This window comes from Pezoporus wallicus, unplaced genomic scaffold, assembly GCF_028554395.1.
Source record: "Pezoporus wallicus isolate ANWC-B61680 ecotype Strahan unplaced genomic scaffold, APGP_CSIRO_Pwel_v1 contig_3817, whole genome shotgun sequence".
Taxonomy (NCBI): Eukaryota; Metazoa; Chordata; class Aves; order Psittaciformes; family Psittacidae; genus Pezoporus; species Pezoporus wallicus.
The window spans coordinates 12436807-12448898 of record NW_026635157.1 but is presented as its reverse complement, the minus strand read 5'-3'; the positions used below and the strand labels follow the sequence as shown (position 1 = coordinate 12448898).

Below are 12092 nucleotides of genomic sequence, written 5' to 3'. Positions count from 1 at the left end.
AAACTTCCCTTCTGACCCTAGTATTCAATATAAAGAGTCATCTGATTACCCCTCTTCAGTGCTGCGTTCTTGGTGCCTGGAGACACGCAGCGTCAGTAATACTCTAATTTCACTATATTTCAACTTTTGTCACAGTGTTTTCCAGCTGAGATTTAGAGCTAAAGCCCTGGGTTGTTGGCTGCCTCTCACTGTTTCTTTACAGAAATATGTCCATTTTTCCTCTTGGCAGTTGAAGGGCATGAACTACATCCTTCCGAAATTGAGTGGTGGGGGTTTTATGATATTTGTATTTTTTCATGTAGAGGCCGCAGTATATGAATATTGCATGAATGTCAGTAGCCAGATTCTTATTTAAACGTGCCTTAAAATACCTGACCTATGTATAGCAGAAGGTACTACCTTTTTTTATATCAGTTCCTTGAACTCCTTGTCATTTTAGTTTGGGCCCTGTGTTTTCTGGTGATCTCCTTATCCTAGTGGAGAATCACCACGATCAATTTTTATTGAGAACAATGAAAAGCTGTTTAAGGCATAGATAATTAAGAATCATGTGCCTGGATTTGCATTGATCGAGGAATTGCTATTCTCTTATGGCAGGAGAATTTTCACTAGTGAAGGAGCGCAAGTGTGGTGTGATAGATGACAGCAGCCTTTTTGTTTTAAGTGACTTCAGCAGTAGAGAATGAGGAAGCCAAATGGTAATATAATTCAGTAGAGGAAAAATATGCAGAAGCAAGGTGAGGGCTTGGCAGAAGGCTGTGGGGAAAATGGGGAAGCAGGGTAGAAAGCCAGACAACCAAGATGGTGGTGGTGGGGGTTGTTTGTTTTGGGGTTTTTTCTCTTCTCTAACATGGTAGCAATCCACTACCCAAATCTGAGCAGAAAATGTCTAACTTGCTGCCTCAGGGAGATAGCTCTGATCAGGTGGCCACATTTTTATTGATGTGCACCCCAGCTGCTGCAGCTGGCTAAAAGAGGGGTAATATCTCTTCTTAGAAAGCTGCTGTGGCACCTGGGAAGTGCTGGAATGTCAGAGGGTCTCAAAACAGGGATTTGGCCCTTGTAGTGGTGGTGAGCTGAGAGAAAGACTTTCTATTAAAAATTAATATTTTTAGTGTGTATGCTGTTCAGTTCACTTCAAGGGCCATGAGAAGAGCCAGAAAGGTGCTTGTGGAGACACAATTATATCATCCTCTATACGACCTTGTACGTAACAGCATTGCTTAAAGTTATGAAAATGTCAGTTTCGAAAGCAGAAATGGAAAAGAGTTGTTCGGATAAACTGATTTGTATTCCTTCTCTACCAGCCCAAGCAGGACTTTCTTTCATATTCTTTAGGTCTCTGTGTCTCTCTAGAATGACTTAAGTGATACTTATTCTACTCCTTCTCTGTCAAGATAGTTGGTATCAGGCCTCATTTACTGATAAGGTAACTACCCCAGGAGGCCTTATTTGCTTAATTTCTTATCAGTACTCTGATTAGGTTATTCCAAGTGATAGCCCTTCTGCCCTGAATTTATTGAATTTTAGATTCTTTTAAGCTACCTTCAGGTTTTCACTCCTTGATCCTGGTGCTTTGCTAGACTGTGATAATATAGTTCTATTTTGTCTTAACAAATCTGTCATAGAGACTGGAATGTCCTAAATCAGCAGTGACGTACTCGGCAGCGTTGAAAAATATGACTAATATCTTACAGTTTTAAGGAAATTCTATGTCATTACACAAATTAATGTTTTTCTTTTTCATTTTAAAATCTGCATTTGGTTTTCCTTCATCTCAGAAAAGATGGGGTAGGAGAAGAAAAGCTAACTAGAAGGACAGCCTGTGTGATGAGAGAAAGTCTAAAGTACGCTAGTATTAGTTAAACTGAAAAAGTGAAATAGAGAAAATACTGGAGATCTGTGACACTGTGAGTGGCATGCAGAATGTGAATAAGGACTGTCTACTTATTCACCCTGAAAATAACATCAGTTAGGATGCTCAGTGAAATTAATCAAGTACAAAGTACAAGAAAGTAAGCACTGGTTATGCAGTGTGGTTGCAGTGCTGCTGTGGGGCTCCTTGGCATAGGACCAGTGTGGAGGTATTGAAGGGACTGTGCAGTTTAGTGCCCCATTGCTCCTTTGCTGTGGGGAAGCCATGATTTCTCGAAGACAAGGGAGCTAGTGAGGGGAAGAAAATTCTGTATTTACATGATGCTGAAGTCTTTGGCAAGACAGAGATTAATGAGTAAAATGGACTTCAGGTCCAAGTATGCCATTGCCTCTGTTTTCTCGGGCTAGAGACTTTGTTTACCTGGTGTGGGAAGTGGTCAGTCCTTTGGCCCCTTGTTTTACTTCAGCATTCCTGTTAGCATTGCCAGACATCAGCCTACCTGATGGCTCAGAAACTGTCAGGCAGGTTCAGGTGTCCCTGCCAGCACTGCAAAACCTCACACTGATGGTGGCCAGCAACAGGTTAGTCTGTAATGTTGCTGTACCGTCTTGCAGTGGCGCGTTGCATGTCACTGTGGGCAGCCTGGGGTTCTTTTGATGCTTCTTGACCTATTCTATCTACTTACACAGCTATTTACATAGTTGAAGAGGTGTAATTCTCCTATCGTGTGTCAAGGTCTTTTGGATGATAACTGATTGACCTCTTTGTTGTAATCCTTCAGTAGTTGCTTTCCAAATTATTCCTAGATATTTTTTTCTTTTTTTCCCTAAGGTTTTCCATAGCATTGCAAAATGAAATATGAGCAGTCTGCTCGGAAACTAAGTTAAGTATAAATATATCAATAATAAAGGCAGAAAAAGATCCTGTTCTAGACATGTATTTTCAATAGGCCTGAATTTTCCTGCCTGTTCTCTCTTGGCTTTATGCTTCTAATTGATTTTACTGCTTATGCATAATTCTGATTTTACATGTTTCCTGGAATCATGGAGAGGTTCAGTACACCCACTCTGCCCCTTCCCTAAAAAATGCAGTGTGACCGAATTTGCATTAGCACCTAGTCAGTTCTCATGGTTGTGCAGTCCCATCTTCAGTATATGTGTAGGGAAACTTGGGAGGCAGAACTGTGAGTCACTTCACCACTATATGTCCAAGTTCAAGAAGTAGCCATTTATTTATTCAAGAAGTGGCATTTATTTTAAAGCTTGCAGAGATGTGGGTCTCTTAATTAAAGTTATGTCTGAAAGAAATGTGGTTACTGAGGTCTCCGTGTGCTCTGAGTGCCTTTGGGACTACTACTAGAGCTAGTTGTCTTCACATCATGTCAGAAAACATTTGACTTCCTAGAGGAGAACTGAGAGAGTATAATGGAACTGGAGAAATAGTGTATTGTGGTGTTTTGCTTGCTTAGCCAGGCTTCCTACCCTTCTGATGTGTCCACTCATGTAGAACATAATTTGTGACTTTGTCCTCTACATATACAGTAAGTGGGCTTACAAAATCTGTCCCCCCACCTCCCTCTCTAGGCTACTTTATCCCCCACCTCAAGGTCTTACTGATGTCTGTCTAGTTAGTATGAAATAATTGCTCTTGTTTCCTACCTTGTGTGCTCTTTCAGAGCTAAGCAAGGGTTAACATATCTGAAAACTTGTGTACTTTTTCCAGCTAGACTAAATAGTTTACTAGAAGATGAAGTCTACCTATAAACCCTCCTTGTCAGTCTCCAGTGATAGGTCACAGGCAGCTTGGGTAGTTTGCCTGCATGGGTGTGATATGTAGTTCTCGTTAACCTGGAGTAATTGAAGTGGTATCTCTTTTGTAGCACAAAATAGCATGAATGCACACATGGATAGATGAGGGAGTTTGTTCAGGCAGAATTGTGTCCATATTGCCAGTTGTATGTAAAAATTTGCTGCATCTTTGTTATGTTAGCATTGTGTTTCTGGTGGCTTGATGCTGTGCCCTGCTGATGTTGTCATTGATGTTGTCATTACCCGTTTTTCCATCCTTCACCACAGACTGCTTTGACTTTGATCAGAGGAGGATGGTTTGACAATGTTGGAAATATTTAAAAGTTTTACTGTGGGTCTCCGTTCTCAGAGGTGAAAAGTTTGAGATCATTGAGTGATGCTCTGTTCCAAAATGCTATCAGGGAAAGGCCTCATCTCCCTCATCCTACCTCTGTCCTTCATGCCACGTGTACTATCCACATGTACTTAAATTGTGTGTGTTTAGTCTCTACATGCTTTCCGCCTCTTACATTGTGGGAAAAACATCTTTGCTGTCTCTTGTATTGCTAACCATGGTGCTTCTCCTGCCCACATCCCTGGCAGGTAGTGTGTGTGTGGGATGTACACCTGCAGTAATGCTTTGATGTGTGTTCATCTCTTGTGAGTCTCTGGTAACTGAAGGAGACCGCCCCTGACCATGTAGCCTCTGGAAGATGCTGAGGCAGCCCCCAGCATTAACCTTGCTGTGGAAATGGGCCGGCAGAAGGGTCAGGTGCAGCTCGATTCCAGGCCCCTCCTTTCTTCTTGTGTACATTACAGTGCACCAGGTGAGTCCTCGCCCTTCTTTTTACTATCTGCCTCTCGGTGTCTGGAAATAGCAAAGGTTGCAGCAAAGCCTGAATGCGAGGCAGAAGCCCTGTGCTGCCATTCCCCATCCTTTCCTCCCTGATCTCCTCCTGGAGCTGCCAGCTTGGAGAGCAGGAGCAGTCTTCCCAGGATCACATCATCTCTCTGCTCCTGGCCCTGGGTGCTGGTATTGCCAGGCCGAGCCCTGCCTTGCCTTGTCTCTTTTCCCTGTCTTGGCCGGGCTGTAGCCCCGTGCCTTTGGCAGCAGGACCTTTCCGAGGGGCCAGGAGCAAGCAAGCTGGACAAGCAGAGCGGCCATGCGCAGCCTCACTGCACCCCAGCCCCATTCCTGGAGCTGGGGCTGTGTGCCGCCCTCACCACCCCCAGGTACGTGGGTCTGGGCTCTGGGTGGGCAGGGGGAGCCTTGTGGGGCTGGGGCTAGCTGGGCAGTGGGCATTGGCCCTCGTCCTCTGCTTTGCTTGCCCTCTGCTCCAGTAAGAACTGGAAATAGCTGCCCTGCTCATACTGCTGAGAGCTCATGAGTGCCTTTTGAGTCTTGCAAGTGCAGGGAGTTTTGTGTATTGCAGCTGATGGAAAATGTCTTCTAAATAAGCTTTATACCTTCTGATTCTTGACTCTGTACTGCATGCAAGCCTGTTATGCAGGACTCTTGGCATACATTTACCTTCAGAGTTTAAAGTAGTACTTAAATATGATGTATTGGTGGTGAAGTGGTGATTAACCATGATTTGTTGTGGTTGTACTGATGCAGTGTCTGTGCATACGTTCATCTGGTGGTTTCTACCTCAGCCTTCATAGCAGCTCATCACACAAAGTACCTGTATCTAACAGGTGAATTGTGTAGGAATCATGGAGAAAACCATGGGAGCATGTATTATGTATACATTATTCTTGCAGAGATCCTGCAAGAATACTAAGCCTGCTGTACTTGATGAAATTTTGCTTGCCTTGCAGTGCAATTTTAAGGTCTAATAGATATTTTCTGTGTGTCCTCTTGTTCCTGTTCACAGCTGAAATTTGAAAATTCTGTAATGTTTTTCAAAACACGTTGACAGGCAAACACCATGAAAGTCAATTACTTGAATACTTGAATCTTTTTTTTTCCTCTTCAGATGACAATCAAAACAAAACCAATGAAAAGAAAGAGAAAAAAATGGTTTCTCAGAAACCCCATGGTACCATAGAATACACTGTAAGTATCAGTGTGTGATTTGTTCATGTCTGCTTTCTGAAAATGGAGTTGTTGAGATTGAGAGGGGGCCAATAGTACAAAACTGAAAGCACTAAATGAATACTGGCTACAGCTTGTACCGGTCTTAGTAGGGATTGCTCCAAATATCATTGCATGGGAGGGGCTAGGCTCACATCCTGAACTACTGTTCAACCCAGGTTCTCTGCCTCTTCTTGCAACTGCCAGTCCTATTTTTACTCCTGCACCGTGGCTTTTTACTAGAGCAATTGATTTGTTATCCTGAAAAATACTTCCATTCCACAGTGCTGCTTGGGTCATCAGCTGCCTGGTCTGTGCTTGGTCCTGAGGTGATATGAGACCTCTTTCTCTAAGCTGAAGCAGGGTGGCAGTGTGCTGCGGCAGTGGCTCAGAAGGCCTGCTCTGCCCAGAAAGTCTGTATGAGTGGCCAGGTTCCTTAGTGGGAGCTGCACCTCACTCTCCATCGTGCAGAGCATCTGTCCCAGCCTAGAACAGCACAAATGCCTGAACGCTGTGACTGCTGAAGGTTTAATGAACTTTGCAGTGTTTGTCCTTTTCCCACTTGCCAAACCAGTTCTAAATAAGGTGGTTCTGCTTTAAAGTTTTATGAGAAAGGAGGGACATCTGTAACACTTCTCCATTATATCTGCTGTATAGTTCAGTGTATTTTTTTTTTCTTTTATTGATGCTCGCTTACCATGTAACCTGTTAAACAGAGGTTGTGTTAAGATCATCAAACTACTGCAACCAGTTTGTTATATGCTTTTAGTTCTGCTGTGCTGAATGTGTTAAGTATGGTATACTAAGCTTCAACTCTTTCTTCAGGCTGGGAATCAGGACACCATAAACAGCATAGCATTAAAGTTTAACATCACACCAAACAAGCTTGTGGAGCTCAATAAACTTTTCACACAGACAATTGTGCCAGGCCAGGTAAATCTTTTATGTTGTTTTTCTTTTTTGTTTGTTTGGTTTTGGTTGTTTTCTTTTAAGGACCTGAAACCTAATTATTTGCTGTGTATTTAAAAGCTTTTTACTGCTTTCACGTATCTTTTAAGTAGCTGGATACCAGCGTAATGGACAGTAATGTAAATCCCTCAAAGGGGAGATTGTTGCCTGGAGTTGGGGGGGGAGCTTTGTAGTTGCTGTATCTGACCTCTGTTATTTATTTGCTGTCACTAAAGCTTACAAAGGACTCTGAAGCTCAAGAGGGTAATGTAGCTGTTGCAAGAGGGTAGAATTCTTGGGAAGCTTAGATAAATGCTATGTATAATACATTAAAGAATTAGAGAGTTAGATACAGTAATTGAAATGGCTCTTTGCTGTTATGTTGGGGATGAGTCATTCTTCTGTGAGATGAGAAATAAATGGAGATAGACTGTTTTGGGGAGAGTTAGGTAATGGAAAAGCAAATGTGAAGGCTAACACCTGGTTCAGGAAGAGCAGATCTTTACTTCTGCTTCACAAAGAAATTGGAGTGTCCCAGCTGGTAAAACTGAGGCAGGCACAAAGAGATGGCATGACTTGCCTAAGAACACCCAGCAGACAAAAATTGGCATAAAGAAAATGGGTTTATTTTTCTGAACAGTTTTTGTCTAAAACAAAACTGTGAACATTTTTTTAATTTTAGAAGTGTCTTTCTTGACTTTGGCACTTGCAACATCTGACTGTGGTTTTATTTGGGGTGGAGGTCCAAAGCAGTACTGCAGTTTTAGTACTGTTGTACTAAAAATCTGTGATGTTCACTGTGAGGGAATGTGAAAATTAAAGCATTATATTTTTATATACAGTTGCATAATAAGGTTTATTTTATTTGCTTGGTGTTTATTTTAAATGTAGTACATGATGCCAAAGTGCTGGTTCGTATAAAGAAATTCTTTTACATTTAGAAATGCAAATATTTTTTTGGAAAAAACCAACCTATAGTGAGGTGTTACAAACTTCTAGCACTAAAAATCCCCCATCTTCAGCAATGGCCTTTTCTTTGGACCAGAATTTGCTGTTACAAATTAATGACTAGTAATAGTAATTTTGCAGTTACTTGTTTTGTAGTTGCGATAGTTGCAAGACGACCAGAGACTGTAAATTTGGCAGGGAAAAGGAGCTTCTCAGTCTGTGGAAAATGTTTTATTTTCTTGCCTGTCCTGCTAAACAAAGTGTAGAGCTAGATCTTGTAATTAATTAGATCTGCATATGCCCCACCATCACCTCCTATGAAGAGAGACTCTAGAATAAGGAGTGCATTGCAATTGTGAATGATCAGTACTGGGTTGCCTTTCTAGTATTTATAGTGAATAACTTTTTAAAGCTTGTGTCTTACTGTTTTGACATGTGCATTTGTATTTAGATTCTCTTTGTGCCAGAAACAAGCGCTGCGAGGCTCTCTTTCAATGCTGGTGCTCCCGTTTCTCCTTCATCATCAGATGCTGAATATGATAAACTCCCTGTAAGTCAAACATTGCTTCACTGGTCTTCAACTCAGAAATTAATTTCTGATTCTGAAGCTGAGATTCAAAGCTGTGTAAATAGCAAATATTTGAGGTTACAGTTCACGCCTTGTAAGTGTATTCAGTAACGTTAATTTTAATTTCCTGTACAACAAAATTTACAATCTCTTTAAAATATTCCAAATTAAGGGAATTCTGTCTAAGCATAGACACGCAGCACAAATTCAGTTGGGCCCAGAGCATGTCAAAGCAATTGAAAATAGTGTAGTGTATAGTTTTTAAATAATAAAAAATTAAATATGAGAAATTATTTGTTGTTTCACCCTGGAGATTTTTATGCTGCTCTGCAGTCCAGAGCCTTTATCCTGCACTGGCAACCTTGAACTCAGAGGCTGTTAGTTTAGTCTGAGCAGTCAGGTTTTTTTCTAGTTGAGCATATTATGGTGGTACTTCTGTATAGAATTTAATCTTTGTGAAAGCCTTGGCGTAGCTGATCATTCATTTTCCTTAGAAGGGTGATTGGCCATGATTACTTTAGATAGTTGTTTTAGGGAGTTTAGCTGTCCGCCTGATAATGTTAAAGCAGTTACGACATTTCAAATCCATAACTAATGAAAAGGAAAGTGGAGAGAAATCTGGAGTGAATAACTGTTTTACGTTAGTCTTGCAGTGTGCCTCCTGCATGGGGAATCCCACCAGTGCACTCACTGTGTGCAGAGGTCTTCAATGTAGATAAGGTGGCAGGACTGGCCCTCTCATAAAATAAGAGTGCCTCACTGAATTTTGGTGAGCTGACTTGCTGTGGCATTTTGTAATTTCTTGCCCGTTACTTATACGGAGGTTTTTTGCCATGCTATGAGGTTTTTCTTCCACACATGCTATTGTGGGGAGTGTGCATATGTGACCACTGTTTTTCTTCCTTAAGCGAAAGGAAAATGGTTGGTTGAACCTGGCCTTTTGTTGCCCAGAACCTAAAAGTATACGATTCTGGTCTTGCCGCTCTGCACTGAGCCTTTTATTTTTTTAAGGATGCTGATTTGGCAAGAAAGGCCTTCAAACCAGTTGAGAGAGTCCTGTCCTCTACTTCAGAAGAGGATGAGCCTGTGGTGGTCAAATTTTTAAAAATGAACTGTCGTTACTTCACAGATGGTAAGGTAGGTGGAACCAGGCTTTTGAGCATTGTTTGGGAGTCTTTAGAAGCGAAATCTGTTTGGATAAGTGAGAGATGGATACTGGGGGAGTAAAACATGCTCCACTTTGTAAAGAGTGTAAATGTTACAGTAGCTTTATCTGTCACTGCTGTGTTCATTGGTACTGTAGTAATATGCTGTATCATTTTGTTCTTTCAGCTGCCTAATCTGTAATAATTGCTGTATGAAAGAATACCTCTTCTATGTCTTCATTCCCTTACCATATCTTACTTTACGAGAATTATCTGTTTAAGAGTGTGTTGCTAGATACACAGAGAAGCTGCTCTTTAGAGCTATGTCACATCAGGATTAGTTGTTCACTTCCATCCCATTGAGCAACAGCTTCAGAAAATGAGCACATACTTACCTATTTCATTTATGACTTCAAGGTAAATTTTAACTGCTTCCAGAGCAGTATTTTCAAATACATCTATGTTGCTTCTGTACTCACTAATGAATATCAGTCATGCAAATCCTAATAAAAAGATAAATATTGCATGATATAACCTTTTTTTTTTTCTTACAAGCTTTCTTGTAACATGCATGTTCCCACTAGGACTGCAACCCTAAATCTTACAGCAGTCGTTTTAGAAACAATGACACAAAGCTTGGGCAGTATTTTTACCCTCTTCTCAAGGCTGCAAGACAGTGTCTTCTTGAACTGTCTACTTTGATATATCTACTCTTGTTGACTCTAATTTCAGTTAGACATCTGGATTTTCAAATTCTCTGGAATTTGTAATACTGGAGATGCTAACCATTGTAGTTTAAACATACTTTTCCCTTAGTCCTGACTATTGTAAGATGGATGTGTTTACACCTGCAGTTTCTCGCTTCTTTTCGCATCGAGTGGATGTAGACTGTACTAAACCACTCTGCAATTTTTCAATCTGCTGTTTTGTGGAAAGTAACAGAGGCCTACTTGATGCCTTGCATGTAAATTAGGGCAGTACTTTTGCTTTGTTATGTGATGCATGCTAGGTGCAGAGGATACAGCTTGCCAGTTTTATGGCTGCAGGACTGAAAAAATAATTTGCGGTCAGAACAATCTGATGGCTCTTTTGCCAGTGTAGCTAAAATCCCTTGTTTCCTTGCTTCCTGCAGTGGCTGGGTAGGAGGTACAGCCTACTGATGTATTGTTCTTCTGGCTAATACAGACCTGTGGGAGAAACCTCTGCACTTGATTTTGATTCTTTCATCCAAACATAAACTAGGCATGTGTATGCGAGTCATACAGGAGAAGCAAATGGGAAATACATATACACTTTGCTTTATAAAGGAGCAGGCATGCATGTACCCACTTGCCAGTGCCAAGCCATCAGCTTGACAAGGTTAAAAAAAGACAACAAACCAAGCTTGTGGTCCTTTACCTGCCTATTTGTTAGTCTTCCTTGACTTGTCTTGTGGAAGACTTTGGATAATTAATAATATCTACAGTAGGTCAGTCTTGTTGCTCTGCAGCTCCTATTTGTTAGACATCATGATTTACATAGAGCTTCTGAGTTGGTCTGGTGAATTTTGTAGCTTGTCTGGATGACAGGGTACAGAAGCAAGACATTGCTCCATCCTCTGTAAACCTTGAAAAATGGTCAGTTGTCATGGTTGGAGGCTGAATAATGGCTGATGTAGCCTCTTATCAAGTCCATGGCCAGTGTATGTTTTGAAGACTTTTTGTCTTCTACAGCCATGCAAAATATGCTTGAATCAGTGGTAGAAGCTGCTTCTAAATTAGGGAGAAACTGTTTCATATCAGGTCCTTATATATAGAAGTGCTTTTCATGTAGGGAGAGCACATCAAGGAGGCCTATAAGATAGCTTGGCATAGGAAGTAGTAACCTTGACTTTTCCATGAGTAAAACTGCCTTCAAGTGTGCTGATTGCATCTAAATTCATATATCAAATGAAGGTGGCTGTATCTAGAATAAAATGGTACTTTTTTATTATTAATATTCTATTTTATTTTATTTAATCCACTAATCTGTTTTGTCTGAGATTGATTACAGTCTGCAGCTTCAGCCTGTAGAAGCCAGTACTGGAAGTTGAACAGTTCAGGTGTTCTTTCTTATCAGCCAGGAACTGGCATGTTACTAAGCAATTATTTCCTTGTTCTCCATACGATGTCTAGTTTGATTTAAAATGTTTTGGTAGCAAACACTGCATGATGGTATATGAAGAGGTAGGAGAGAGGTTTTTCTTTTTAGGATAGTAATGTAACATCCAATACCAAATGATAAGTGAAGTACATGTAATGTGCTAACTCTTCCTTCTCCTATTTTAGGGTGTAGTCGGAGGAGTCATGATAGTAACTCCAAACAATATCATGTTTGACCCACATAAGTCTGATCCTCTGGTAATTGAGAATGGCTGTGAAGAATATGGGCTCATCTGCCCCATGGAGGAGGTTGTCTCAATTGCTCTCTACAATGACATCTCTCACATGAAGATTAAAGATGCATTGCCATCGTAAGGAGTGTTCTTCCCTGAACTTAAGTTTACAGATTTTCAGTAAGGGTCATGCATAAAGAGGGGGTACAGGGAGTAACAGAAGGAAAGTGTTTTGATGCAGCAGAATAAAATAAATCAGGGGAGGAAAGTGCCAGCAAAGGAATGATTCACTTGTGTTGTTCTTAGACTTGCCTTTTAGAACACTTCAGTGGCATTAAAGAAAAATGGGTCGTGAATGTGACAACCAGTGTGCAAAGGAGATGAGTAAAA

General features: G+C 40.9%; 1 protein-coding gene across 4 annotated transcripts in view; it reads left to right on the top strand.

Annotated features, from left to right (window-relative positions):
* Positions 1–12092, top strand: part of NCOA7 (nuclear receptor coactivator 7) — an 83627-nt gene that overhangs the window by 51116 nt on the left and 20419 nt on the right. For all 4 annotated transcript variants that reach the window (XM_057409229.1, XM_057409219.1, XM_057409234.1 and 1 more), the window contains 5 exons: positions 5643–5722; positions 6566–6673; positions 8088–8186; positions 9216–9341; positions 11656–11840. In XM_057409229.1, coding sequence (XP_057265212.1) covers positions 5684–5722; positions 6566–6673; positions 8088–8186; positions 9216–9341; positions 11656–11840 — 557 coding nt within the window. In that variant the 5' untranslated portion in view covers positions 5643–5683. The remainder of the gene's footprint in view (positions 1–5642; positions 5723–6565; positions 6674–8087; positions 8187–9215; positions 9342–11655; positions 11841–12092) is intronic.